This window comes from Pipistrellus kuhlii, unplaced genomic scaffold (genome assembly GCF_014108245.1).
Source record: "Pipistrellus kuhlii isolate mPipKuh1 unplaced genomic scaffold, mPipKuh1.p scaffold_m20_p_3, whole genome shotgun sequence".
Classification (NCBI taxonomy): Eukaryota; Metazoa; Chordata; class Mammalia; order Chiroptera; family Vespertilionidae; genus Pipistrellus; species Pipistrellus kuhlii.
The window spans coordinates 67,663,436-67,687,678 of record NW_023425529.1 but is presented as its reverse complement, the minus strand read 5'-3'; the positions used below and the strand labels follow the sequence as shown (position 1 = coordinate 67,687,678).

Below are 24,243 nucleotides of genomic sequence, written 5' to 3'. Positions count from 1 at the left end.
TTGAATATCTTTTTATATTAGTCACCCATATATCTTCCTTGATGACATGCCTGTTCAAACACATTACCCAATTTTTAATCAGGTTGTTTTCTTATTATTGACCTTGGAGAATTCTTTATGTGTTCTGGATATGAGACTTTTATCAGCTATGTGTTTTGCAATTATTTTCTCCCTGTCAATTTGTCTTTTGTTTTTCAAAGAGTTAGTCTCTACACCCCTTTTATTAAACTTCAATTTTAGTTTATCCTTTATCAGTTTCTAAGCCCTCAGGTTAACAATCTGCACCAATTCCTAATGAACAAATTATAACGTAAGTTTTGGAATCTGATAGGGATAGAAGATATCCAACTTGAAAGACAACATATTTCTATATATGATTTATTTGAATACTATAACAATTAGGAATTCTCTTGGCTGAAATTAGTAAAAAGTTGAACTTTAGTAACTTAAATATAGGACTATTTTTCCTGGTTGCAAGTTGAGAGAAAAGCAGCTACTTGCCAGGATTCATTATATCCACACTTAGGACAAGAAGTAGAGAAGGGAAGAGAACAGAACTTGTACTAAGAGAGCAAAACTTTCACAGAAGTCTCTCCTCTACTTTCAGTTGAATTTTCATTGGACAGAACTGGGTCATGAGCCAGCAATGCTCAACAGAGCAGTTTGGGTTAGGAGGGCCTATCTAGTGTCTTCCTCACAACAGCAATTTTAAAAATTTCTTTAATATATTTTTATTTATTTCAGAGAGGAAGGGAGAGGGAGAGAGAGACAGAAACATCAATGATGAGAGAGAACCATTAATCTGCTGCCTCCTGCATGCTCCCTACTGGGGACTGAGCATGCAACCCGGACATGTGACCTGACGAGGAATCGAACCAGTGACCTCTTGTTTCATGGATCAATGTTCAACCACTGAATCACATCAGCCGGCCCATCAATTCTTTTCATGAAGTGTGGATGAACTTCATGTCCTAGGAAATTTCTTCCCAAAATATCAGTGCCAAATAATGTAGAAAACATTAAATAATAATAATAATAATTATCCCAATTATATTAATGTAAGGCTTAAACATAGATCTATTAGTCAGCATAACCTTTATTCTTTCTTCAGCATCATTTGCATCCAGATTCTACTCCCTTCTTACTATTTCACCTTAAAAAGAAATGGTAATTTGAGCCCATAGTTGGCACTTTGCTCTACGTTACTAGTTTTAAAGACCTCTTACTATACTTGTCTTCCTTCTGAATACATTTTTGTCTATGAATTCTGAGTGTGTCAAGAATAATAACATACCTGCCAACACGCAAAGAAAAGATAGTTGTCCTGGTTTTGTGGAATATTGATTTGGAAAACTATTTTGAAAGTGTTACATAGATTCAAGAAGTACATTTTTATCACATATTTTACTGATAGAGCTATATATAATGGTAAAATATCTTTACCAACAAAGTAATTTTTATAATATATAGAAGAATAAATGTGAGTTTCTATATTTGGTAAATATGGATAGCCAAATATAAAACCTATGAATAAAAGTGATTGCCTCCTCTGCCCCAAACTCCATTCTCTACCCCCTAACCCTCCCCTCCCAAAAAAATAAAATAAAAATAGGAGGGATTTTTGGCCCAAGGCATCAGGATAATTGATTCAGACCTATTTTACTTTGTGATAGGGAACTTTTGTACTGAAATGAAAATGTATCATATTGTCTGCAATGAAAGAATTACTATTCTTAATGTTCTTACACATTCTTTTATTATGTGAACATTTTAGGTGTATCAATATATGCATGAAACGATAACTGTTAATGGCTGTCCCGAATTCCGTGCCAGGGCCACAGCAAAGGTAAGGCTTGAGTAATTTTAAAAATATACTTAACCCCAGTGATCTAGTAATTGATTGTGCGCGTGTGTGTTTCAGGTATTCTCGTGTGTACACTGTAAGAGAATTTAGACATCAGTGGCAGCCCAGAGTCTAGAACCAGTACTACTTCCCAGGTAAAAATCCTAATGGAAAAATTGAACGTTTCTGCTGCTTCTGTAGCTTAAGAAAGGAGAATGATTTAATTAAACTCACTAAATGTCCATTTGGCACAAGCAAATCTACTCACTTGTTGTATGAAATAATACCTGGTTTTCTAACACATTCCTCTGATCCAAAAGAACCTGCTCCTTGTTCAGTGCAAGAAGATTTATTTAATCAAGTATGAAGATCTGACTTAAGTTAATCATTGAGAGAACCCACCTGATAACCAACGATGTAGGATTCGTCCATGTATTCAGCTGGGCAGTGGGAAGCTGAAAGAATGTGATGCTGACCTAAAGGGAAGGCCTGTCACCTTTTGTGGTAGTCACCACATTTGCTCTGTAAAAACTTGAATCCAGATATTGCAGAGGCCCTACTAATGGAAATGTTATAGCAATAGAATCAGGAAATTATCTGGAAAATAAATCATTAGGAAATGATAGTTAAAAACTAAAATCACTAATGCAGTTCTTAGTTTCAAATACAGGAATATTGCAATGCATACACACTTGCTTTTTAAAAGCTTTTCTGTTTTTAATCGTGTGTAAGAAGAACTGGTGAAAAAATTAGAATTTTTCATTTAAATTTTTTTGTGTTACATCACCTCTTATTTGATTTCCTTTTTGTAACTGAACACGATAGATTTGTCAGTGTGTTTGTTTGTTTTTTTAACCCAAACAAAAAGAGGATACTATTATCATTACATCATGCTTTGCTTGTACTGAAGTGGAACACACACAGAAAAAATGATCCCTCTATGGTTTAATTAAGGGGAAAGTGAATTATGTAATGTTTTACCATTCTCATTTCTTATTCATGTAGAACAGCAGGATAGCAGCATAATGTTGCAATAGCCAATATTTTCTGGTTGTTTCTGGGCTGTCTGCATTGCATCCATGTCAGCCATTAAATCTATGCATGACAACAAGGTTTGCATGAGCAAATGCATGAAGCTAAAAACATTATTTCCATATCATTCACTATCTTTCACTAAATGCAGACAGTAGCATAATGCTGAATTGATGTGATAATGCTGTGTGTGGAAAAGAATGTACAGTAGTTGCAAATCAATATTTTTATAGTGTTGAGTGAATCACTTATAGTAGGCATCGAATCAACTATGCTTAAGAAAGGTTAATGGAGGTGGAAAATAAGCAGGCAGAGAATCTTTTCTTGTTAGGAACTACATCATTGCTCTAATTTTATTTCCATGAAGGGTTGGAACTAATGGTAAGTTGTTTCCTTCAACTTATTTTCAAAAATTAATAGTAATGAATTAAAAAATATGATAATATCCATATTAAATGATATTTTGTACAGCTAGGTATAATACCATAGACTTTTCATTGTGCCTACATTGCTAATACAGTAGTTGAAATATTAATGTAAAATGTCAGGGGATAAAACCTGTGCCAGAGAAGAGGACCTCTCAAAATAATCCTATATAATAGAAGGCTAATATGCAAATCAACCAAATGGCAGAATGACCCGTCGCTATGACATGCACTGACCACCAGGGGGCAGATGCTCAATGCAAAAGCTCCCCCTGGTGGTCAGTGCATTCCCACAGTGGGAGCACTGCTCAGCCAGAAGCCAGGCTCAAAGTCAGTGAGTGGAGGTGGCGGGAGCCTCTCCCACACCCATGACATTACTAAGAATGTCCAACTGATGGCTTAGGCCCTCCCCACGAGAGCTCCTGGATTGCAAGAGCACACAGGCTGGGCTGAGGGACCCCACCCCCATGTGCATGCATTTTATGAAATATTGATGAGAAATAATCTGTTTGAATCTATTATTTCACTATAGCTTTTATTTTTTTAGATATCCCCACAAAAACACCAAATTTGCTAAGGCAGTCTTCCAATAGCAAAATTATAGATATATTTACCAACTTTATACATTTAAGTGTTCCTCAGTGTAATGAATAAATATTTATGAAGATTTGTGTGCAAGCACCAGGTTAGACTAGTGTCATACAAAGAAGTGGAAGTCACAAACTCTGCCCTTCAGGTGCCCATAGTCACCATACATACATAATAATTATAGTATATGTGCCATATGTAGGTAGCATATGGACCAATCCTTTCTGGAATGCAAGAATAGGAGGTATTCCATATGAGGTAATTGGGAAAGATATTTCTGTACAAGGCAAATTATTATCATTATGGATAATGTCTAGAAAGCTGGAAATAGCTGAACTTGTCTTTACCAAGGGAAAGGAATCAAAAATGACATCTAAATGAAGAAAGCCTCTCCGTTTTGTGCTCTTTCCTTCACAGGAAAAAATGTTATGAAAATATGAGGAGTTGCCTGACCTACCCACTGCAAAATATAGGGTTAGCCTTCCTTCCTTCCTTCCTTCTACTACCAAATTACCATCTTGTCTTCCAGGCAACAGTTGCAGCTTTTGCTGCTAGTGAAGGCCACTCCCACCCTCGGGTAGTCGAACTGCCAAAGACTGATGAAGGCCTTGGTTTTAACGTGATGGGAGGAAAGGAGCAAAATTCCCCCATTTATATCTCTCGCATCATTCCTGGAGGGGTGGCAGAAAGACACGGAGGCCTCAAAAGAGGAGACCAGCTGCTATCAGTGAATGGAGTGGTATGTTCATAACATAACCAGAAGTTTTCTCTTTAAGCACATTCTCTCTCCCTTTCTCCTCCTCTTCCCCTGCCCCCCAGCACTGCTGTTACTGGAGTCAGTGTTGAAACCCTGGAACAAATCATAATCTTGTATCCAAACAGCTTTCTAAGTATTGATGGATATTAAACTAGCAAAAATAGTGATTTTACAGGTTTTAAACATATTTTGTTTACCTTTTTAAAAAAAATAAATCTTTATTGTTCAGATTATTACAGTTGCTCCTCTTCCCCCCCCCCCACCCATAGCTCCTCTCCATCTGATTCCCCACCTCACCCCATGCCCTTACCCCCTGCCACTGTCTTCATCCATAGGTGTACAATTTTTGTCTAGTCTCTTTCCGCACCCTCACACCCCCACACTCCCTTCCCCGAGAACTGTCAGTCCACTCCCTTTCTATGCCTCTGATTCTATTATATTCACCAGTTTATTCTGTTCATTAGATTTTTTATTCACTTGATTTTTAGATTCACTTATTGATAGGTTTGTATTTGTTATTCATCATTTTTATCTTTATATTTTTCTTCTTCCTCTTCGTAAAGAATACCCTTCAGCATTTCATATAATACTGGTTTGGTGGTGTTGACCTCCTTTAACTTTTTCTTGTCTATGAAGCTCTTTATCTGACCTTCAATTCTGAATGATAGCTTTGTTGGGTAGAATAATCTTGGTTATAGGTTCTTTCTGTTCATCAATTTGAATATTTCTTGCCACTCCTTTCTGGACTGCATAGTTTCTGTTGAAAAATCAGCTGACAATTGTATGAGTACTCCCTTGTAGGTAACTAACCATTTTTCTCTTGCTGCTTATAAGATTTTCTCTTTGTCTTTTGTCCTTGGCATTTTCATTATGATGTGTGTTAGTGTACTCCTCTTTGGATTCCTTTTGTTTGGGGTTCTCTGCTCTTCCTGGTCTTGTACCGTATTTTCTGGGGTATAGGACGACCCCCAAATTTTACAGTTAAAATGTAGGTTTAGGCTTATATTCGCTGTATAAGACTACCCCCCACTTCCGAGGCAACACCAGTTCTTTTTTTAATAGACCGGCTCAAAAACTTAGCCAATCCAAGCAGGCTTTTATGCATGCAAATTATACATGTTCTGTACCCGAAGCTACACTGTGTTCTAGTAAAAAGCCTGCTCAGATTGGCCAGAGTCAGAGAGGCGGTCTATTAAAAAAAGAACTGGTGTTGCCTCGGAAGTAGGGGGTAGTCTTATACAGAGAATATAGGCCTAAACCTATGTTTTAACTGTAAAATTAGGGGGTCGTCTTATACGCCGGAAAAATACAGTAAGTCTATTTCTTTCACCAGGTTGGGGAAGTTTTCTGTCTTTATTTCTTTAAATAGGTTTTTAGTATTTTGCTCTCTCTTCTTCTGGCACCCCCATAATTCTTATGTCGGTATGCTTGAAGTTGTTCCAGAAGCTCCTTACACTATCTTCATGTTTTTAGATCCTTTTTGCTTTTCTGGTTGGGTGCTTTTTGCTTCTTCATAACTGTATTTCAAATCTTTCACTTGATTTTGGGATCTTCTAGTCTGCTGTTGGATCTCTATACATTATTCTTTATTTCAGTCAGTGTATGCTTAATTTCTTGTTGGTGCTTTTTCATATCCTTGAGGATCTCACTAAATTTCTCAGAGGTTTCTAGAAGATTCTTAAGTAACCTTATAACCGTGGTTTTGAACTCTATCCAATAGTTTGCTTTCCTCCATTTCTTTTATGACCTGTTTCTTTGTCTCCACATTTTTGCTGCTTCCCTGACTTGATAGAGTGGCTTTGCATGCTAGGTGTCCTATAGGGCCCACTAACCTGAGGTGGACACTCTTGGTGCAACCCTTTGTGGGCTGTGTGCATAGTCTTATTGTTGTTAAACCTTTATTGTTGTTGGTCTCACTGGGAGAAATTGACCTTCAGGAATATTGGCTGTGAGGTTCAGCTGTATCTACAATGGAAGAACTTCTGTGCTAGAGACACCTTATGGAGCAAGGCTTGCTTCAGTGGGGCACTGGTGCTCACAGAGTCTGCCCCTTGAGTGTGTCTCTTATGGATCTGAAGAGTTGTAATCTGGATGGCCTCACTATGACCACTGGGTACACTGACTCTTGGATCTCCAAGGAGGTGCAAAGTCAGCCACTGCCTCAGGCCACCTAGCAGGAGCTACAGAGATATCTACAGATTCCTTCTCTTTGTTTGGGGTTTGAAGGTGCCCAGATGAGGCCCATCTTTGAAGCAATGCAAGCTGCTCTGAAGCCTTGGGCCTTCTTTTGGAAGCTCTGGGACTCTCTGACCCAGCTACAGTTTGTTAGGTTATTTAAATTGCAAAAGGCCAGTCCATTCATATGAAAAAGCCTCTGTGCACAGCTTGGGTGGGGTTGTAAATTGGGTGGGATGGGGTCTCAGGGAATCACCAGGGTGGAGCAAACAGTAATGGCTGACTGTCAGCCCTGCCTGGAAGAGGTTCCATGTCTCTGTGTCTCGCGGCACCATGCAGGAACAATGATTGCTGCAAGTACCTCTGAGAGAAAGCCTCCCTCGAGTCCCACCTGATGCCAGACAGTCCAGTTTCTCCCTGTATGAGTCTGGGTCCCCAGACTCGCCCAGAACTGGAGTTCAGAGCAATTGGGAGTTTGTGTCTCCCTCCCGATTGAAAAAGACAACAGCATACTCAGTTGCCAGCCCTTTTCCGCCCGAGCATGCCTCCATACCTTTGCACTTCACTTCCACACCTCTGCACCTCCTCTGAGTCTCAGTGTGCTTTTCTCTTTCCTTCTAGTTGTAGAATTTTCATTCAGCCAACCTTTCCATGGTTCTGGATGATATCTGTTTTGTCTTTTAGTTGAATTTTGAAGTGGTTATGCAAGGTAGCGAGTTCAGGTGTTTACCTATGCTGCCATCTTGGTTTCTCCTGATTTTACAGTTTTTATGTCTCATTTCATTTTGTCCAGATGTGATGTATATGAACTACTTGGAAAATCATCCCAAATCGTAGAATTTCTCCCATATATACTTTAATTGACTTAATAAAGAACATAATAATTTCTCTTTATTCAATTTACTATAAGCAAATACATTTTAAAAATAAAGATAAAACTCTTCACCCTAAATTTTTAATTTTAATTAAAGAGGAAGGATAATTTTCATATACATAATAATATATATGGGAAAAGGTAATGCACAGGTAATTCTTTAAGCCAAGTTTGCAACAATAGTATAATAAAAATATGCCAGCCTCTGAATATTTGATTATATTATCTATTTTTTATATATTTATTTATTCATTTTTACATGAAATTAGAGTAAACTAAAGTAAGTAATATTTTAAAATAAAAGAAGTAAAAACATACTTTTTTTTTTTGGATACCAATACTTCCAAGTAATAATGAGTTGCTAAAAAAATAGCTTACTCTAAAATGAATAATTTTATCCCCATAACTTTTACCTACATCAAAAATAAATAAACTAAAAATACACATTTCAGAAGAATAAATAGGAACATGTCAATGATTATTTTTCTATTAATCTAAGATCTTTTTATTAAGAACTTAAGATTTTAATAAATAAAATCAATTTGTGAGCTTTTCTGTGGACACATGATTTCTGCTTAGACTATCTAAAATAAAATTCATTTTAAAATGTAATATTTTATTGGTAACTAAGAAGGGAATTATTCTGTATTTATATCTTGTGTTTTATTTCTTTTTTTTAATTTTTAGCCTGACTAGTAGTTTTATAGATCCCAAAACCATTCAACTCTGCTGGTTTCTGATGTGCTTCAAATCATCAGCCCATGGATATTATATATCATTTCAGCATTTGAATTCTAAAATTATCATTTCATTTACTTTTCTCTATGTAGCAATGCTTTGAGATGAGCTTTTTATTGACGTTTAGATAACTGTGACTTTTTCAAAACCTGTTTCAACTGATAATTTCAGAGTCAAACTCTAGTAAACTACTCAAGAGCTTGGTCATGTAATTATGTCACAAAGTAATTAATCTGTGCCTCAGAGTATGAATTCATAATTTCTCTGAGTATATCGGGTAGATAAAAAGAAGGTATGGGTTTTAAAACATGAAAAGTACAAAAAAGAAACAAAAAATATTTTAATAGTAATTGAAATTATATAAAGCAACAATAAATACATATGAAATCACTTTAATAGGTTCTTGACTTATAACTATCTGTCAAGGTGAGCTAAAAAGTCTTTATTTAACCTATACACCTGCAGAGAACACACCTGTAAGCTTTTAATAATTACTCATTCATTCCTGGCAATAACCAGGTGGGAGTGGGAGTGGTGGGTGAGGGGATTAGAGGAATGAAATCAGACACATAAGATTCTGCCAACCAGTATCTATATGATTATGGATTAATGTCCCCTAACCTTGAATTTCCTAATATGGATAAGGGGAGTAGTGACTCGAAGGGTGCTGATGAAGATTAAAATAAGACAAAATATCTGTTGAGAAGTGTCCAGTGATCATTTGGTCACACACATCTTTGATAGAAAAGGGTGGTTACCAATGCAGGTTGAAGAATGTTAGCAATTCTCCTATTATCATACTAATGTACTTGTGTTAAAAGTAAGCCTTAAACCAACTTTTACTAAACTTACAGCCATATTTTAGCAAACATTTATTAGCAAAAAAAAAAAAAAAAAAAAGCTTAATAGATTCATGCAACCTCTTTAATAAGTTTGGTGAAATCATAGGAAGGTTTACGCCACTAATTTTGCCAATGAGAACGCACTTCTGCCATATTTTTGCTAATAAGCAAAACATTATTTGTTCATTGAAATAGATATAACAAATGCTTTTATAGAAGCCATCCTCTAAAGTGTTTGCCTTTCTGATATAATGCCATCTGACCACCTTGGATTGATTAAAAAAGCTTCTAAATTTGGTGTTTAAGATATTGTACATCCATATAATTAAGCCATACATTATAAATGACCTATTTTAAAATATTTAAAAGTAACTTATATACATCTTAACAGTGTCTAATATTTATCAAATGTTCATCAAGAGCTGGTTTTCCTTCTGTCAGTGAGAAACTGCACGGCCCAGTGGGTTTCCCACAGTCACACAGAGACTGGTTAATCCAAGGCAAAGTTCCGTACAGTGTGCTTGATAATGAGTCACTCATTTCACCAATGAGAACGCACTTCTGCCGTATTTTTGCTAATAACACTCATCCAGAAGTCTTTTTAATATAATTGCAGTCAAATGGAAATATTTAATTTAAAAAATTTACTCTATATTGAAAGGGCCAAAAAAGAAAAAGAGAGAAAATATTAGCAAATGATCAAATATTACTATGTACACTTAAAGAACCATTTGGGGAAATTAATATGGAACATTTTCAGAACTTGCCATTCTAAACTGAGAGCACATTCTGGAACAGCATGATTGGTAGGACTGACAACCACTCAGGACTCTAGGGGAAATTTCCTAGTGCCCTACTTAGAAAGTAAAGAAATTATTCCATAGATCTTTAAACATTTGAAAAGATAAAGCATCTTAGAAGTCCAAAAGAAGGAAACTCATACCAGCTCAGCTTTCATTAGAAGAATTTTTATTTTTACTATCCCTGAGCTCCAAAAGAAATTTCCTATGAGATTTTTACTAATGAGACATTGAATCATCTAATGCATTTTTATAGAAAATACAGAGGCCTTTTGTGTATGGCTGCTGCTAAAGTCAACTCTCGGTAAAAACTTAAAGCTGAATTCTCAATAAAAATTTAACATTAACAGGAAGTAAAAATGTTGTAGATAGAATTTATAGCTATTTAATGATCTCCTGTTCACCCTTTTATGCCCAAGTGTTTCATCAGCAATTTTGAGAAAAGACTAAAGGATTTTTATAAAGGCAACAGCTGAGGTGGAGCCAGTAGATAAATTTAGTGAGAGAGTCCAGACATATATATATATATATATATATAAATCTCAATAGCATGGCACAATAGGCCTAACTGACTAAGAATCTACATGAAGTCCTGCTCCTATACCCAGAAAACTAGCTACCTGTGTGCAGAATTAAGGAGAAATGGCTAAACATCATAACCTGGAAAAAAACACGAAAGGCCTGGGGGATTTCCATTGCTTTTAAAAAAATATGAGGCAAGTTGGGAAAAACAAAAACATGTTAATGTGATTGTAGGGGCCATGACTACAAATATTGTACACAGATATGCGATATTAGTCCAGTTCTTGAATATGCTGTTCAGCTCATAGCTCATTGGGCTGCCCAATCCTGGTTCCATCCTTATAAAGAATAATAAGCTAGTTCAGAAATTGGCAGTCCTGCACAATAACAAGTTAAAGAAGGACTTGAGCTATTAGGATAGAGAAGAAAACATTAAGGGAATGATGTCTGTCTTCAGTCTTACTGCACTGTGTGAGGCACCAGATGGCAGAGCCAAGACCAGTGGATAAGTCACAAGGAAGGCAGATTTCAGCTTATTAGAACAGAGCTTTTAAACACTTAGAGCTCTATAAACAGAGAAAGACTGAAGTCATGAAATAGTATGTGTCCCTCATTTGATGTTCTAATCAGAGATTATATGGCCATGGCAAGAATATTTCAAAATTTCTGCACTGTGTAGAGCTAGAACAGGCGGCTCAAAGTTCATTCTAACCCTGTGAATCTGATTCTGTGTCTTCAGATGAGATTTTTGTCTATACTGCCATATAATCCTACACATACATACACATTCACACATCTCCTTATACAGGTAAGCAGGCTCCACCTAGTCTCTATGCACACAACTGAGACATTTTTCCTGAACAGAAAATAGAAAAAGTATAAATGTACTACAATATAATACCTATTATATTTTTATTTACTTAGTATTTTAAAAGGAGAATGTCTAAAAGAATCAACCTGCGTATGATATCCTACTGGCACTGAGGGAAAAAAAAGCAGGTGGGAAGCAGGAAGCAAAGGACAAAAAGATAAAATAAAATCACAAGAACTTTAAAAATATGTCATAGAGAAAGGAGGCCTTCATTAGCATCTGAAATCCAAGCATACTTTTAGAGCATCATTGGTAAGAAATTTGTAGTTAAATCCACCCAGCTCTTTAGTTAATCCTAAATAAAGCCATCAATACAGTGTATGCACAGTGCTAATTGATTTTTAAGCATAACAGATGAATGAGCAAAAATTTAGGGGTGGAACAGAAAAAATTGTTTTCCTGGAATCTTGCCTTTTTCCATTTTATAAATATCTATGCCAAGTTAAGAGTGAGTACTCACAGCTCAAATTATTTATGCAGGAAAACTGTCAGGTGTGGAATGAGGATGGAAAAAAAAAAAAAAAAAAAAACCCACCAAAAAGTTAAAACTCTGGATTTGAAGCTACAGCACATCAAGAGGAAATGTGTATTAAAATCTTATTTCTCTGTTATCTAAACAAAGAGAAAACACAAATAAAAAGATTTTTAAATTGCTCTGAAAAACTAAGATTTCTGTGAGAATGTAAGCTCCATTTTAAAATGCCTGCCCCATTGTCAGCAGTAATTTTTTGTTCATTGCCTTGTATTTAGTCTTAGAACAGTCCCTGAAATGCAATGGAAGCACCATATGCATTTAAAAACAAACAAAAAAGCTCAAGGCACCACTGTAAGCACTTTACATAATGACTTTATGATTTCCCCATAATTATCTTTTGCAGTAGGTGCTATTATTAGCGCTCTCATTTTACAGATGAGGAAACTGAGGAAGAGAGAGACCAAGTAACTTGTCCAAGGTCACTCAGCTTCTGAATGACAGCTGGGAATTCTTACCCAGGCATCTGGCCTTATTCATGATAATTGAAGGGTAAATAAGCATCTTAGTCATTGCTCAATTAGTATTTTCATATATGGTATAGGAAAGATCAAGGAGTCTTCATCTTTATGGGTTTACATCAGAGCATTTTTTTTTTTTTTTTTTTGGCAGGGAGAGGGTCTATTGCTTTTCTCAAATTCTCCTAAGAACCTATGACCTTAAAAAAATTGACAACTTAAAAATAGTCACATCTTGAGAGAAGGAGATTACTTGAATTCAAATGGCTCAGAATACGGAAAGGGAATGGAGATTTGAACTGTCCCATACCTGCCTAACTCATCACTCCACTTTGTGCCAGGAATCAGAGTGTGGCCTGAACAGCCTGTGTAGCGCTTGATGCACACTCATTCTGCACATCCCCTTGACTTAGAGGGGAGCACAGGCAGACAGAAAGAGGGGGAGGCAGAGCCTCAGCCTGGGCTGCCCCAGAGGCCTGGGCTGAGCAGCCCCACCTCAGTTCTAGGCTAAGGCCTCAAGTAAAGCAATTCTCACATCCTCTCTCTGCCTAGCAGTCATTTACAGATTCTTTACCTTTTTTGGTATCTGAGTGGGAGATTTTGGGGTTATAATTAAATAGAAGTGAAGACTGGAATTTCAGGTAAATGTTGAACATTTTTGTTCATTGAATGGCAACATGTGATACTCCATTCACAATTGTGAAGGAGCCAAGACAAGTACAATTAGGTTGTTTTATTGCATTCACCTTTGGAATGGCACAAACAAGGCAGGGTAATCCAGTATATTTTGCAACACTAAGCAGGTGGCATTGAGTCCCCTTCATTCTGAGTTGGCTCATGACAAGAGTCCTTTTCATTTAGAAAGTGGAACAGGGAGGTATTGTGCTATCCTAAAAGAACAAGTAACAAGAGCTCACCAGCCAAAAGTGCTACATTTTCACCCTGCCCTGTGATTTCAGCAGCCTGAATGAGCACCAGGTATATTACTTCTCAGATTAACTCTCAGACACTGTCAGACCAACTTGATCTTTGAGCAATACCCTGAGATTGTGTTGATAAAATTGATTGAAAATGTATCAGTGGAAGAACACACTCACATCTAGCCAGTTTAAAAGCATACATCTCCAGGTGCTAGAGAGCATTCCCACACATGGGGTCAGACTGACCTAAATCTCCATTTAGATGGCTGATAGTAGATAGTTGACTACTCAATTTAGTTGCTGGTACAGTCTTTTTCATAGTTAATGCCATCATTTTCTTACCATTTGTTGTTTGTGTTTTCCTCACATACTATTTTCACAATGTTTTTTGTTCATTCAACAATTATTTGTAGAGTAGTTATTTTGTGATAGCTGAGCTAAGCCCTGGATATATATGGTAAACAAAGCAGAAAAAGTTACAATTCTCTTGGAACTTTCTGCCTGGTAGAAGGAAAGAAATGATGATGATAATAATAAATATATGCATATACGTGTATATGTAACTGGTGATATATCCACCCTGTGTCCCACCTTAAAGGAAATTCCCCCAGTGATTCAGTTCAGTTCTAATTGGTCAAATAATGAGGTTTTTACTCCTCATGTGTATTAAGTTTCTTATGGCTGTTGTGACAAATTACCACAAATTGGGCTTAAACAATAATTTAAAAAAATGTTGTCTCTTGGCTCTGGAGGACAGAAGTCAGAAATCAGCTAGAGAGACCCACACCCAAGGTGGGCGGGACTGTGCTCCCTCCAAAGGCTCCGGAGGAGACTCCCTTTCTCGCTTCTTCCAGCCACTGGCGGCAGCCTGCACTCCTTGACTCGCGGCTGCCTCAGATCTCTGCTTCCATGGGAACATTATTTTCTCTTCTGTGTGAAATGTTCCTCTACTTCCCCCTTGTGGGCACCCTTGTGCTTGCATTTAGGGCCCACCAAGATAATGCAGAATAATATCCCCAAAGCCTTAACTTAATCACGTCCGCAAAGACCCCTTTTCCACCTAAGGCAACAATGACAGTTCCAGGGAATAAGATTTGATGTCTTTGAGGGCCATTATCCAGCATTCTAAATATGTTTAGATCCTAAATCCAGAGGGTTTACACGTGTCCAGGACAAGGTACAGGGACCAGTTGTCCACAGATCCTGGGCACGTTCCTTCTTCCCTCCCACTTTGGGTACTTTTATCTTTTATACTCAATGAAGCCCCTCCGCCTCATTGCCTTCCTTCTCCCAGCCCCAAACCCTGTCAAGTCTTTGGATGGTGAAAAAATTTCTTTCTACCTTACAGCTAAAGGCGTTCAACTAATTTTGAGTCTTTTTTTTTTTACTCCAGGTGTGGGCTGAAGGAAGCAATGGGGGAGGGGAAATACACAAAGAATACAGATTTATACTTCAGGATATAACACTGTCTTATAATTAAATGCTATGACAAGTGTTAAAGGGGAAGAGGGGGAAGAAAATAAGGCGTCATGTAAGAGAATAAGAGGCACTATCATAACAGTGTTAGGTGTGGCCTTTCTGAGTGGTGACATTGAACCTGAGGCTGGGGGCCAGGAAGCGTCAGTCATCATCAGAAGAAAGAGCTTGTGAGAAGGTTCCCAGATAAGGAAGTTCATGACTTGCCTTGTAGGAGCAGCTGAATGAAGAACAGAATGACGGGGCATGGAGAGTCGGATAAGATAGCTAAAGAGTTGGTTGGGAGCCAGATGTGGCCCAGTAATAGAGGAGCTACAAAAATGTCTATTTTGTTTTAAGTACAAAAAGAATGTTAATTTGTCCAACTTTTAAATCTAGTGAAACATTAAGGATTTTTAATATCTTTATGACTGTTCATTAAGAAAGAAAAAATGTTTTTCTCTGTTTCAGTAATTATTATTTCCATATTATAGTTTTTATGTACTCTAAACCATGTCACTAAGTTCTGACAATAACTTTAAGAGCCATTTTGTCTTTCTATTGATACGTTTAATAGACATTGGAAAACTTTTACTTTATTGTCAATTGATATTTTCAACATTTCAAGTGAAACATTGCATTTTGAGTTCTTCTAGTTTCTGAGAAATTTAAGATATTCTAACCATAATATGATCAGTTACTTTCTGAGACTTGTTTCATTGTCCATAAAGAAGAAATAACAATACCTTTTTCAAAGTGCTGCTCTGCAGATTAATTGAAAGTATGTGAAAGTATCTGCCACTATGATGGGTACTATTTAAAAATACAATATCTGTTCATTACTATTAACTATTTACAATATTATTATTATTAGTAACTGTTAATATAAATTCCTTTCCTTTAAGGCAGTGTTTCCCAAACTTTTGACATATGTGTACCCCTTCTATAATTTTCATAACGCAGAGTACCCCTCGTACTCATGAGAATGTAGAATTAGGTGCAGCTAAGCACGGTGCAGTGCATATCCCCACCAAACTCTGGTGCAACACATACCCCCATCAAACTCTTCCGTACCCCTGGAGGTATGTGTACCACACTTTGGGAAACACTGCTTTAAGGCATATAATATCCTCCTTCTATCTTATAATTTCTGCAAATAGACTTCTCATTCTCAACTCAGACTAAGTTATTTCCTCTGCTCTCTGTTTAACTTCAGGAGACAGTAAAAGTCCCCCATTGACTATTCTAATTCAGAAGCAGTTGAATAAGTGTATCAGAAGGTATTGACAAGTCCTTGGATTTTTTTGGCATCTGTACATCTGCAAAACTGATGTAACACCTGTTCTATCTATTTTTCAGAACAGGATAAAAGAGAGAATTAATAAGTATAACACTGGTAAAAATAAGACCTTATCTTTCCACAAAACACATTCTACATTCCTGTATATTATTATTAAACAGCTTTTTTTTTTTTTTCAAATTACACTCCTAGACGGGTCTTCCCATATTTACTATTGTGACGAAGTCTCAATGTACAAAAGCAGAAAATCTAAGTACTGCAGGAGTCATCCTTTTAATATTGGCTGAGAAATATGTGGTTCATCTCAGGAGAACACAGAGTTTGCCTTTAAATTCTGTGCTAGGTCAAGTTCTGGCACCATTCATGCTTTGTGGAACTTACCAAACCCAATTACCAGTTACTGTTTCAACCATTGGTGGAGAATCCAATTTCTATTGCCGAAAAGCTATGCTTTATGATTCATTTGATGCCTAACTTGATTGAGAAGGATCATTCTTCTAACTTATTCAGCGTAAGTCTATGGACTGCCAGCACCCACCTAAAGCAGAGCTAGAATGCTGTTAATTTGCCACAGCTGCATAAGTATACCTAATGAGATGCAAACCAAATTAAACCTGAGTGCACACAGTTATTTATAATGGATTTCGATCTCATTGTCTTCTTGATTTTTCTCAAAGAAGAAAAGAGACTAATACAAAGGGAACTCAAAGAATATGTCATAAATTAAGTGTGCTTCCTGGGAGATTCATGTGAGATGCTCAAATTCTAACTCAGCTGTAAGGAGCTGGGCCTCAGATGTGGGAAATGCAGCAAGAGAGTTTTGACAGTTGTGGTGCAGAACCTCACCTTTCTTAGTTCAGCCAAAGGGTATGGCCAGTTTTAAGAAGTTTTATAGTACTGATACAAGCTAACATTTCAATTTAAGAATATACACACATATATATTGATAATAAAGATTCAAATGAATAAAAACATCTTATTTAAAAATAATAAAATCTAAATCAAAGTTTAAAAAAGAAAAAGAAGTTGCTTGGTATGTCATTTTGAACCACAGGCCTTCCCTTCTTTGTTTGCTCTGTTTTCTTGTAGACACAGAGTCATTAGTTGGTAATTTTTATCACTGTCGACTTTACTCTAAAATGTAAATTGCATTGCATCCCTCCAGTGGCACCTAAACTCTTCTCAAAAGAAGTTATATTTCTATTCCTATGTGTGTGACTATTATCACCAACTTAAGTTTTAAGAATGTAACTTTCAATACAAACCCAGGCGGAGACTTTACCTCCTGGAGTTAAAATATGCATATGTTGTCATTATTTTTTTTAATTTAAATAACTGCAAAGCTGGTATGTACCAGATTTGATCTCCTAGCACTTGCTTAGCCTGGTTCATCACCCAGTACCAGAATCTCAGCTTAGCTTTTTCATTCTGAGCTCATTGCCACATATGCACTAGTCATTATATATTCAGAAATATAATAAGATGTGATATTAGAAAAGTTGAGGATCCTATACTGTCTCTGAGCTTCTACCTCTGAGAGCCAAGGAAGCATGAGGTTGCACTGAATTTGGTTTTGCAAAGGGCTCTCCTTGAAGTAGGAGTGATAAATTTGACTACTGTGTGTCCAAGAGGAGATTATACAAAACAGTGGAGATGACCAAGTGGAAATTGTGTCCATCTCAACAGGAAATGCTGCCTTGCAGTTCCAGCCAGTTATTGCCATTGGGGAAAGCCAACAGTGTTGGCAGATAATTCAGAATTAAAAACAACAACAACAACAACAACAACACAAAAACCTTCTGGTTTTATAGAAGATATGTAGGACCTTATAGGTTAAATACTAGAATACTAGTCACCCAGGGAAATGTCAGAGTGAGTGGGTTGGTGCAAAAATACTTCAGGCAGCCAGGACCGGTTTGGCTCAGTGGGTAGAGCGTCAGCCTGGGGACTGAAGGGTCCCGGGTTCGATTCCGGTCAAGGGCATGTACCTTGGTTGTGGGCACATCCCCAGTGGGGGGTGCGCAAGAGGCAGCAAAATCAATCTCTCATTGATTTTTCTAACTCTCTATCCCTCTCTCTTTCTCTCTGGGAAAAATCAATAAAATATATATTTTTAAAAAATACTGCAGGCAATGTGGACCACATATGCAGTAACATATAAGAAACAGCATGCTGTGTGACTGACGAGTAAGGCAAGGTGTGGTGGTATGGGGGTTGGAGAGGACAAGTCCCCTAAGCCATGAGAAGGAGCCTGGTCTTGCCATTTGAAGGTGGCAGGAAGTGGCAAACAGAGCATGGCTTTGTTCTGGCGAGTGCCAGCTTGCGGGAGTGTAGAAGTGGGGGAAATCTGAAGGTGGCAAGACCAACTAGGATTCTCTTAGGAGTTTTGGAGGGATGTGGTGAAGGTCTTAACTGGAAGTAGAGGAATTGGGATGGAGAGAAAGGTAGAGATTTGAAAACTATTTTGGAGGTAATAATGGATTGGATGTGAGATAAAGGAAAGGGAACTACCAGGGCAGTCCTCTGGTTGTATTGACTATAATTTGACATATTTTGCGTGTTCCACAAAGAAGCCCAATCATTTTAAACCTGTGTGGTCTTTAATAAATGTATTTATTTGTTAAGGAAAACCATCAAGCATTTAATTATGTGCAACTTTTAGTAGGCATGTTTGATTATTCTATGAATAAAACAAATCAAATAGAATCATCAAGAATTCCTGTTATGCACTTGTAATTATTTGTAGGTATGCAGGGACTTGAGTCAGATTTGTAACTTGAACTACCCTTGTTGGATTACTTGACCTAGATCTCCGCATGGTTTTTTGCTTTCTCTAACAGATTAGCTGCAGTTATCCCACCAATCCCTTAGTTTGAGAGATATTAAATAGGACAGAAAGCTGACAAAGTATTCATCAATGACCTGTGTGTCTATAGCATATATGTGTCCAAACAAGTTTAGATAACATTTCCTGGACACAGTCTTCATATTCACTTATTCATTCAAAGAGTATTTACTAAGCATCTATAGCATACCAGGCACTATTTGAAGCAGTCAGGATTCTCTGATAGAGAAAAATAAAAGAAAGATTTTTTTTTTTCCTCCATGGAGTCTATATTTCAGTAGGGTAGATAAGCAATAAGCAAAACAAATAAGTAAATACATTTACTGTTAGATGAAAGCAACTACTAAAGAAGAGAGAGAGAGAGAGAGAGAGAGAGAGAGAGAGAGAGAGAGAGAGAGAGAGAGAGAGAGAGAGAGAGTAAGGAGGACAGGAAGTGCTAGGGTATGAAAGTGCCTCGGCAGAGTAGCCTAAGTGAGAAGGTGATATTTGCAGAGTGGATTAAAGGAGGTAAGGGGGTGAGCCACCTGAGTATCTAGGGAAGAATATTCCACCCAGAGGAAAGAGTCCAAGTCTTTGGATGGAAAAGCATTGGCAGATTGGAGCAGCAACAAGGAAGCTAGACATGAGTGAAGTGATAGAACCTCACTGAAAAAAAAATTAAAGTTTTTGCTAATTAAAAAATTACAACTTTTAAAAGTATATTTTCTACTTAAGTTACATTAAAATGGTACTTAAAAATCCCCACACACTAGGTTTAGAAATAAAGGAGGCAGTTCCCCAAATGTAGTGAAAAATTGATAACAAAAGGAACAGAAAAGCTTTGTGTTGACAGCTAACAGGCCAGGCATTTGCTAAGCATTGAGTGCACTGGGCCATTTAATTCTCACAGATTAATTCCTTGTGATTTATGGAGTTGGAGGAGTAATTTGGTAACTTCTCTAAAATTTAGTTTCCACATTGCTAAGAGATGGTATTAGTGTAAGGTGACCAGATTTTAACATTGGTAAAGCGGGACACCATTGACAAGGGGGGGGGGGGGGTAATTCTTGATTAAAAATTTGGTCTATATGGAGCCATAAAAATTTTCATAGAATGCAAAAATAGTATTATAATATATATATTTTTAATTTCAACGTAAGTACAATTTACAAATAGAATAAATAAAAAAATATGTATAGTCATAAGTGTCACTTCTGCTAAATTCAAGAAAATTTATGTATTTATGAAATAAATAAATAAATTACATACCTAAATTATCTGAATAGCTGATTTGTAATAACATCACTTATTTAACTAGCTTACTAGCACGCAGTACGATGTGTATCATCTGAGAGACAGTTACAAAACGTTTTGTCGTTGCCAATCCCAAAAAATGCCATTGTTCATTAAGTCCAAACAATGGTGGTCAAATTCTAATAACTGATCAACAATGCGAACTTTGATAAGCAGTTCTCTATAATCAGTTCTCAACAATTATTTGTTATTATTAAAGTTTAACATTATAAAATTAACAAAAATAATGTAAAACTCATATTCTGGGTAAATAGCCCACATGGCCGCCTAAAACCGTATATTCCCTTCCCATTTTCCCGCCGTTCCCTAGCTTGTCGTGCATTCTTTCCAAAAATCGGGACTGTTTTAAAACTCTGTGGGACAAATTATTAAAAATCGGGACTGTCTTGCCAAAAGCGGGCCATCTGGTTACCTTATATTAGTGGCTACCTTGTTTTTATGATACAACATAGTTCCTAACACATAATGAGTACTAAATTAGTGTTGTGATAATTGCTGCTAGTTCAATATTGAGGCGTCAGTCATTGGTTTAAACAAGAGATCATTGTTTTCTCAGAGAAGTGATAACATAGTTAAGTCACAAATTTGTTGAACAAACATTAACCAATCCATAAAACTTAAATACTTATTTAGTCATTCATTTGGCAAAATATTATTGGGCCTGGCATTTAGTCACTAATGAAATAAAAAATAAATACCCCTGATTTCATGCTTATAGGAATGGGGAGGAAATAGGCAAGGAAGATCATCTTTACAACATGAGTTATTTTATAAATAATGAAAAGTATGGGGTTCCCTCAGAGATCATAGAAGGGGCATTAACCCCACGTATAGGAGGGTCAGAGGCAGTTCCTCCTGTGGAGAAAAGCTCATAGACAAGTAGGTATTGGGTAGGTGATTGGAGGCGGTGGGGGTTGTGGGGTGTGTGTGTGTGAAAGCGCCATATTAAGAGAGAACAATATTAGAGTCCAGACACTAGAGAAAATTGCCTATTTTTCTGTTTGGAGAGTTCAGAGTTGGCAAATGAGGCTGAAAATATAAGCAGGGGCCAGCTTGTAATGAGGCACACTGAGCTGAAGACTTTGAGCTGTATCTGAGCAATACGGGGACTCAGAAGGATTTTAAGCAGGAGAGTGACTTGATCAATTTGCATTTTAGGATGAATGCTGTGATTGCTATGTGAAGAGTGGCTTAGAAGGGGCCAGAATTAGAGGCAAGGAAACCAATGTTACATCTACAAGAGGGAACAGACCTCATTATGCAGGGAATAGCTGTTTGTTTGTTATAACACACTTATTTGGGGGAAAGGAAGGAGAGGATCAATAATAACCATAGCAAAGGAGAAATAGAAAGCCAACTCATTTCATTTTCAAAAACATTGCTAAGTTGACTGATTTGTAACTCTCTCTGGGATTTTACATCTATCAAGCTCAAAGCCACTGCAGTTTTTCATCTTAGGAGCCATTAGATGAAAAGCAAAAATTTAAACATGCAGTATTTCATATTCTTTCTCCTCATTTCCCAGTCGGACACGATTCCGTGAAAGCCTGGATTTATAGCACTCACACTTAAGCATGAATGATCTACCAGGCCATATCACTGTAATGCTAGCACGGATAAATAAACAGCCGAGGAGAAATGGAAGGAAAAAAAAGTCAGGTTTCAACACATGAAGGGTATCAGGAGAAAAAGCATTCCATCCCGGTCCTTTCAGCAGAATTTTGGTGGCAACCCCTTATAATTGGGGCTTTGAAGCAGCCGCAGACCACATTTCTACATTCATAATTTCTGAGGTAATGCAGCTAAAAATGCCTTCATTTCACCTAAATTACCCAGGCAGTTTCAGTCACAGTTGATTTTTGCTCAAATCACTTCAAAGCTGTGTCTCAAAGCACTTTTTAAAGAAAATTACCCTTTGCCTCACCTTCTCTAGTTTGTGCTAAGATGACGTTTCCTCTCATTTTCATTTTCCTCATGATGCTGCTGCACTAATGCATTAAAACAAATTGTACCAGAAGAATGGGACTGTGTGCTTAGGAGATCTGTAAATAATTCCTGGTGAAAAGACTGAAATCAGATTGAAAAGTCCCTTTAACCACTCACCTCTACTTCCCTCCACTCCGGTTCCTTTCTCTCCCCCACGAAGAACCACTCTGGTGATGTGCTTTCATCCACACATTTCCCTTGCACCCAAGTGCACATGCACACTAGCACACAAACGTACAGTTATTTTATTAATTCCTAGAGATAAACTCACGATACTGCAGTGGCTAAAAGGCCAAACTTGGAAACCGTTAATGGTGTGCCCATTGAAATTTACTGTGCCTCATTTTCCTCATCTACAAAAATGGAGTGATAACATCACACCCCCCACCAGGTTGTTAGGGAGTGTAACTATTTTGATAAATTTAACGCAGATAAGAGAATATCTCAAGGAATTTTAGTTGTTGTTATCATCATCATCATCATTATTATATGTAAGTTGTAAAACAAATACTAGTACACCAATGTTTTATTTTTTTCTTTATTGATTAAGGTATTACATATGTATCCATATCCCCCCATTATTCCCTCTACACCAGTATTTTCATATACTTACTTTATGACTTGCTTTCTTAGTTAGAAGTACTTCTTGGATATTGAGCCTTGTCAGTACTTACTTAGGTTTTGCAATCTGCTGTATTGTATTCTACAGTATGTGGATACCCTAGTTAATTTAAACATTCTCCTACTAATAGATATTGAGTTTGTTACCCAATTGGTTTTTTTGTGATTATGAACATGGCCTCAATGAAAATTTTTATGTATATGAATAACTATTTTGGGTGGTGAATACTGCTATGTGGTAAGCTAGGTTAAGAGGATATGGGCATAAATTCATTTAGCAGATACTGCCAAATTGACCTCCAATTTCTACTTCCATATTGTATTTCCATACATGTCTCACCAAATCCTTGACAATGCATTACCATTTTTTTTAAGTAAATGACTCATTTTTATTTCATTCTGGTTTTCATTTGCACCTCCCTAACTAAAGGTAAAGTTGATCTTCTTTTACCTGAGGACTTTGTGAGAGGGAACTAGTGATACAAAATCCTGGCAGGAATGACCCAGGCATGTACAATACCAAACAACAACAACAACAGCAACAAAACCTCCAGTGTGATTTTGGATATGAATGAGAGAGAAAGTCTTAGAAAATGAAGTTGGAAAGGCAGGTTGGGAATAGAGAGTGAAGGTCTTGTAGGCCATTATAAGGTATTAGCACTTTATTTTGGGCAGGAAAATTACATATTAGAGGATATGTGCTATTTGGAGTGAACTTGGAATGATGAGGAGGGGGTGGTGGTGGTTTACTAAGACAGCAGAATGGAGAAAGGATTTTCTAGGCTAAGGGAATAAACAAAGTATGGCCCCAGCTGGTTGGTTCAGTTTGTTGGAGCTTCTTCATATACCACAAAGGTTGCGAGTTAAATTCCCATTCAGGGCACATACCTAGGTTGTGGGTTCAATGCCTGGTTGGGATATTTAGGGGAGAGAACCAATCAATGTTTCGTTTCTCTTCTCTCTCTCTCTCTCTCTCTCTCTCTCTCTCTCTCTCTCTCTCTCTCTCTCTCTCTCTCTCTCTCTCAAAATCAATAAGCATATCCTTGAGTGAGGATAAAAAACACACAAATAAAAAATAATGGAAAAATGAAGATATGTGGTAAAATCAAAAGCATGGTGTTGCTCATATACTGCAGATAAATATAAAAAACAGAATTGGGTCTGCCTCTTTAAGGAAGTGTTGCATGCTATAGGGCATTTTCATTTTCATTTTTGGAAAATGAGGGTACCTGCATTTACTGGGTGCATTCTGTGAGCCAGATTTAGTCTTAGTACTTTACATAAGGATTTCGTTAAATCTTAAAGGACATCTTTGAAGAAAATGTTACTCCACTGTTTAGTATGTGTGGTGACAGGTTCAGGGAGA

General features: G+C 37.0%; 1 protein-coding gene and 1 long non-coding RNA gene across 3 annotated transcripts in view; one reads left to right on the top strand and one right to left on the bottom strand.

Moving 5' to 3' along the window:
- Positions 1 to 24,243, top strand: part of LIN7A (lin-7 homolog A, crumbs cell polarity complex component) — a 145,433-nt gene that overhangs the window by 97,070 nt on the left and 24,120 nt on the right. Inside the window, exons 3-4 of one of the 2 annotated variants that reach the window (XM_036457796.2) lie at positions 1,775 to 1,846; positions 4,418 to 4,627. In XM_036457796.2, the coding sequence (XP_036313689.1) occupies positions 1,775 to 1,846; positions 4,418 to 4,627 (282 nt within the window). The remainder of the gene's footprint in view (positions 1 to 1,774; positions 1,847 to 4,417; positions 4,628 to 24,243) is intronic. The other variant, XM_036457797.2, reaches the window with a different exon arrangement.
- Positions 7,503 to 20,122, bottom strand: LOC118730090. Its single transcript, XR_004991368.2, has 3 exons — positions 20,112 to 20,122; positions 12,784 to 12,787; positions 7,503 to 7,573 (listed from the first exon to the last, which is right to left on the bottom strand). It is a non-coding gene; the product is annotated as an uncharacterized LOC118730090 (long non-coding RNA).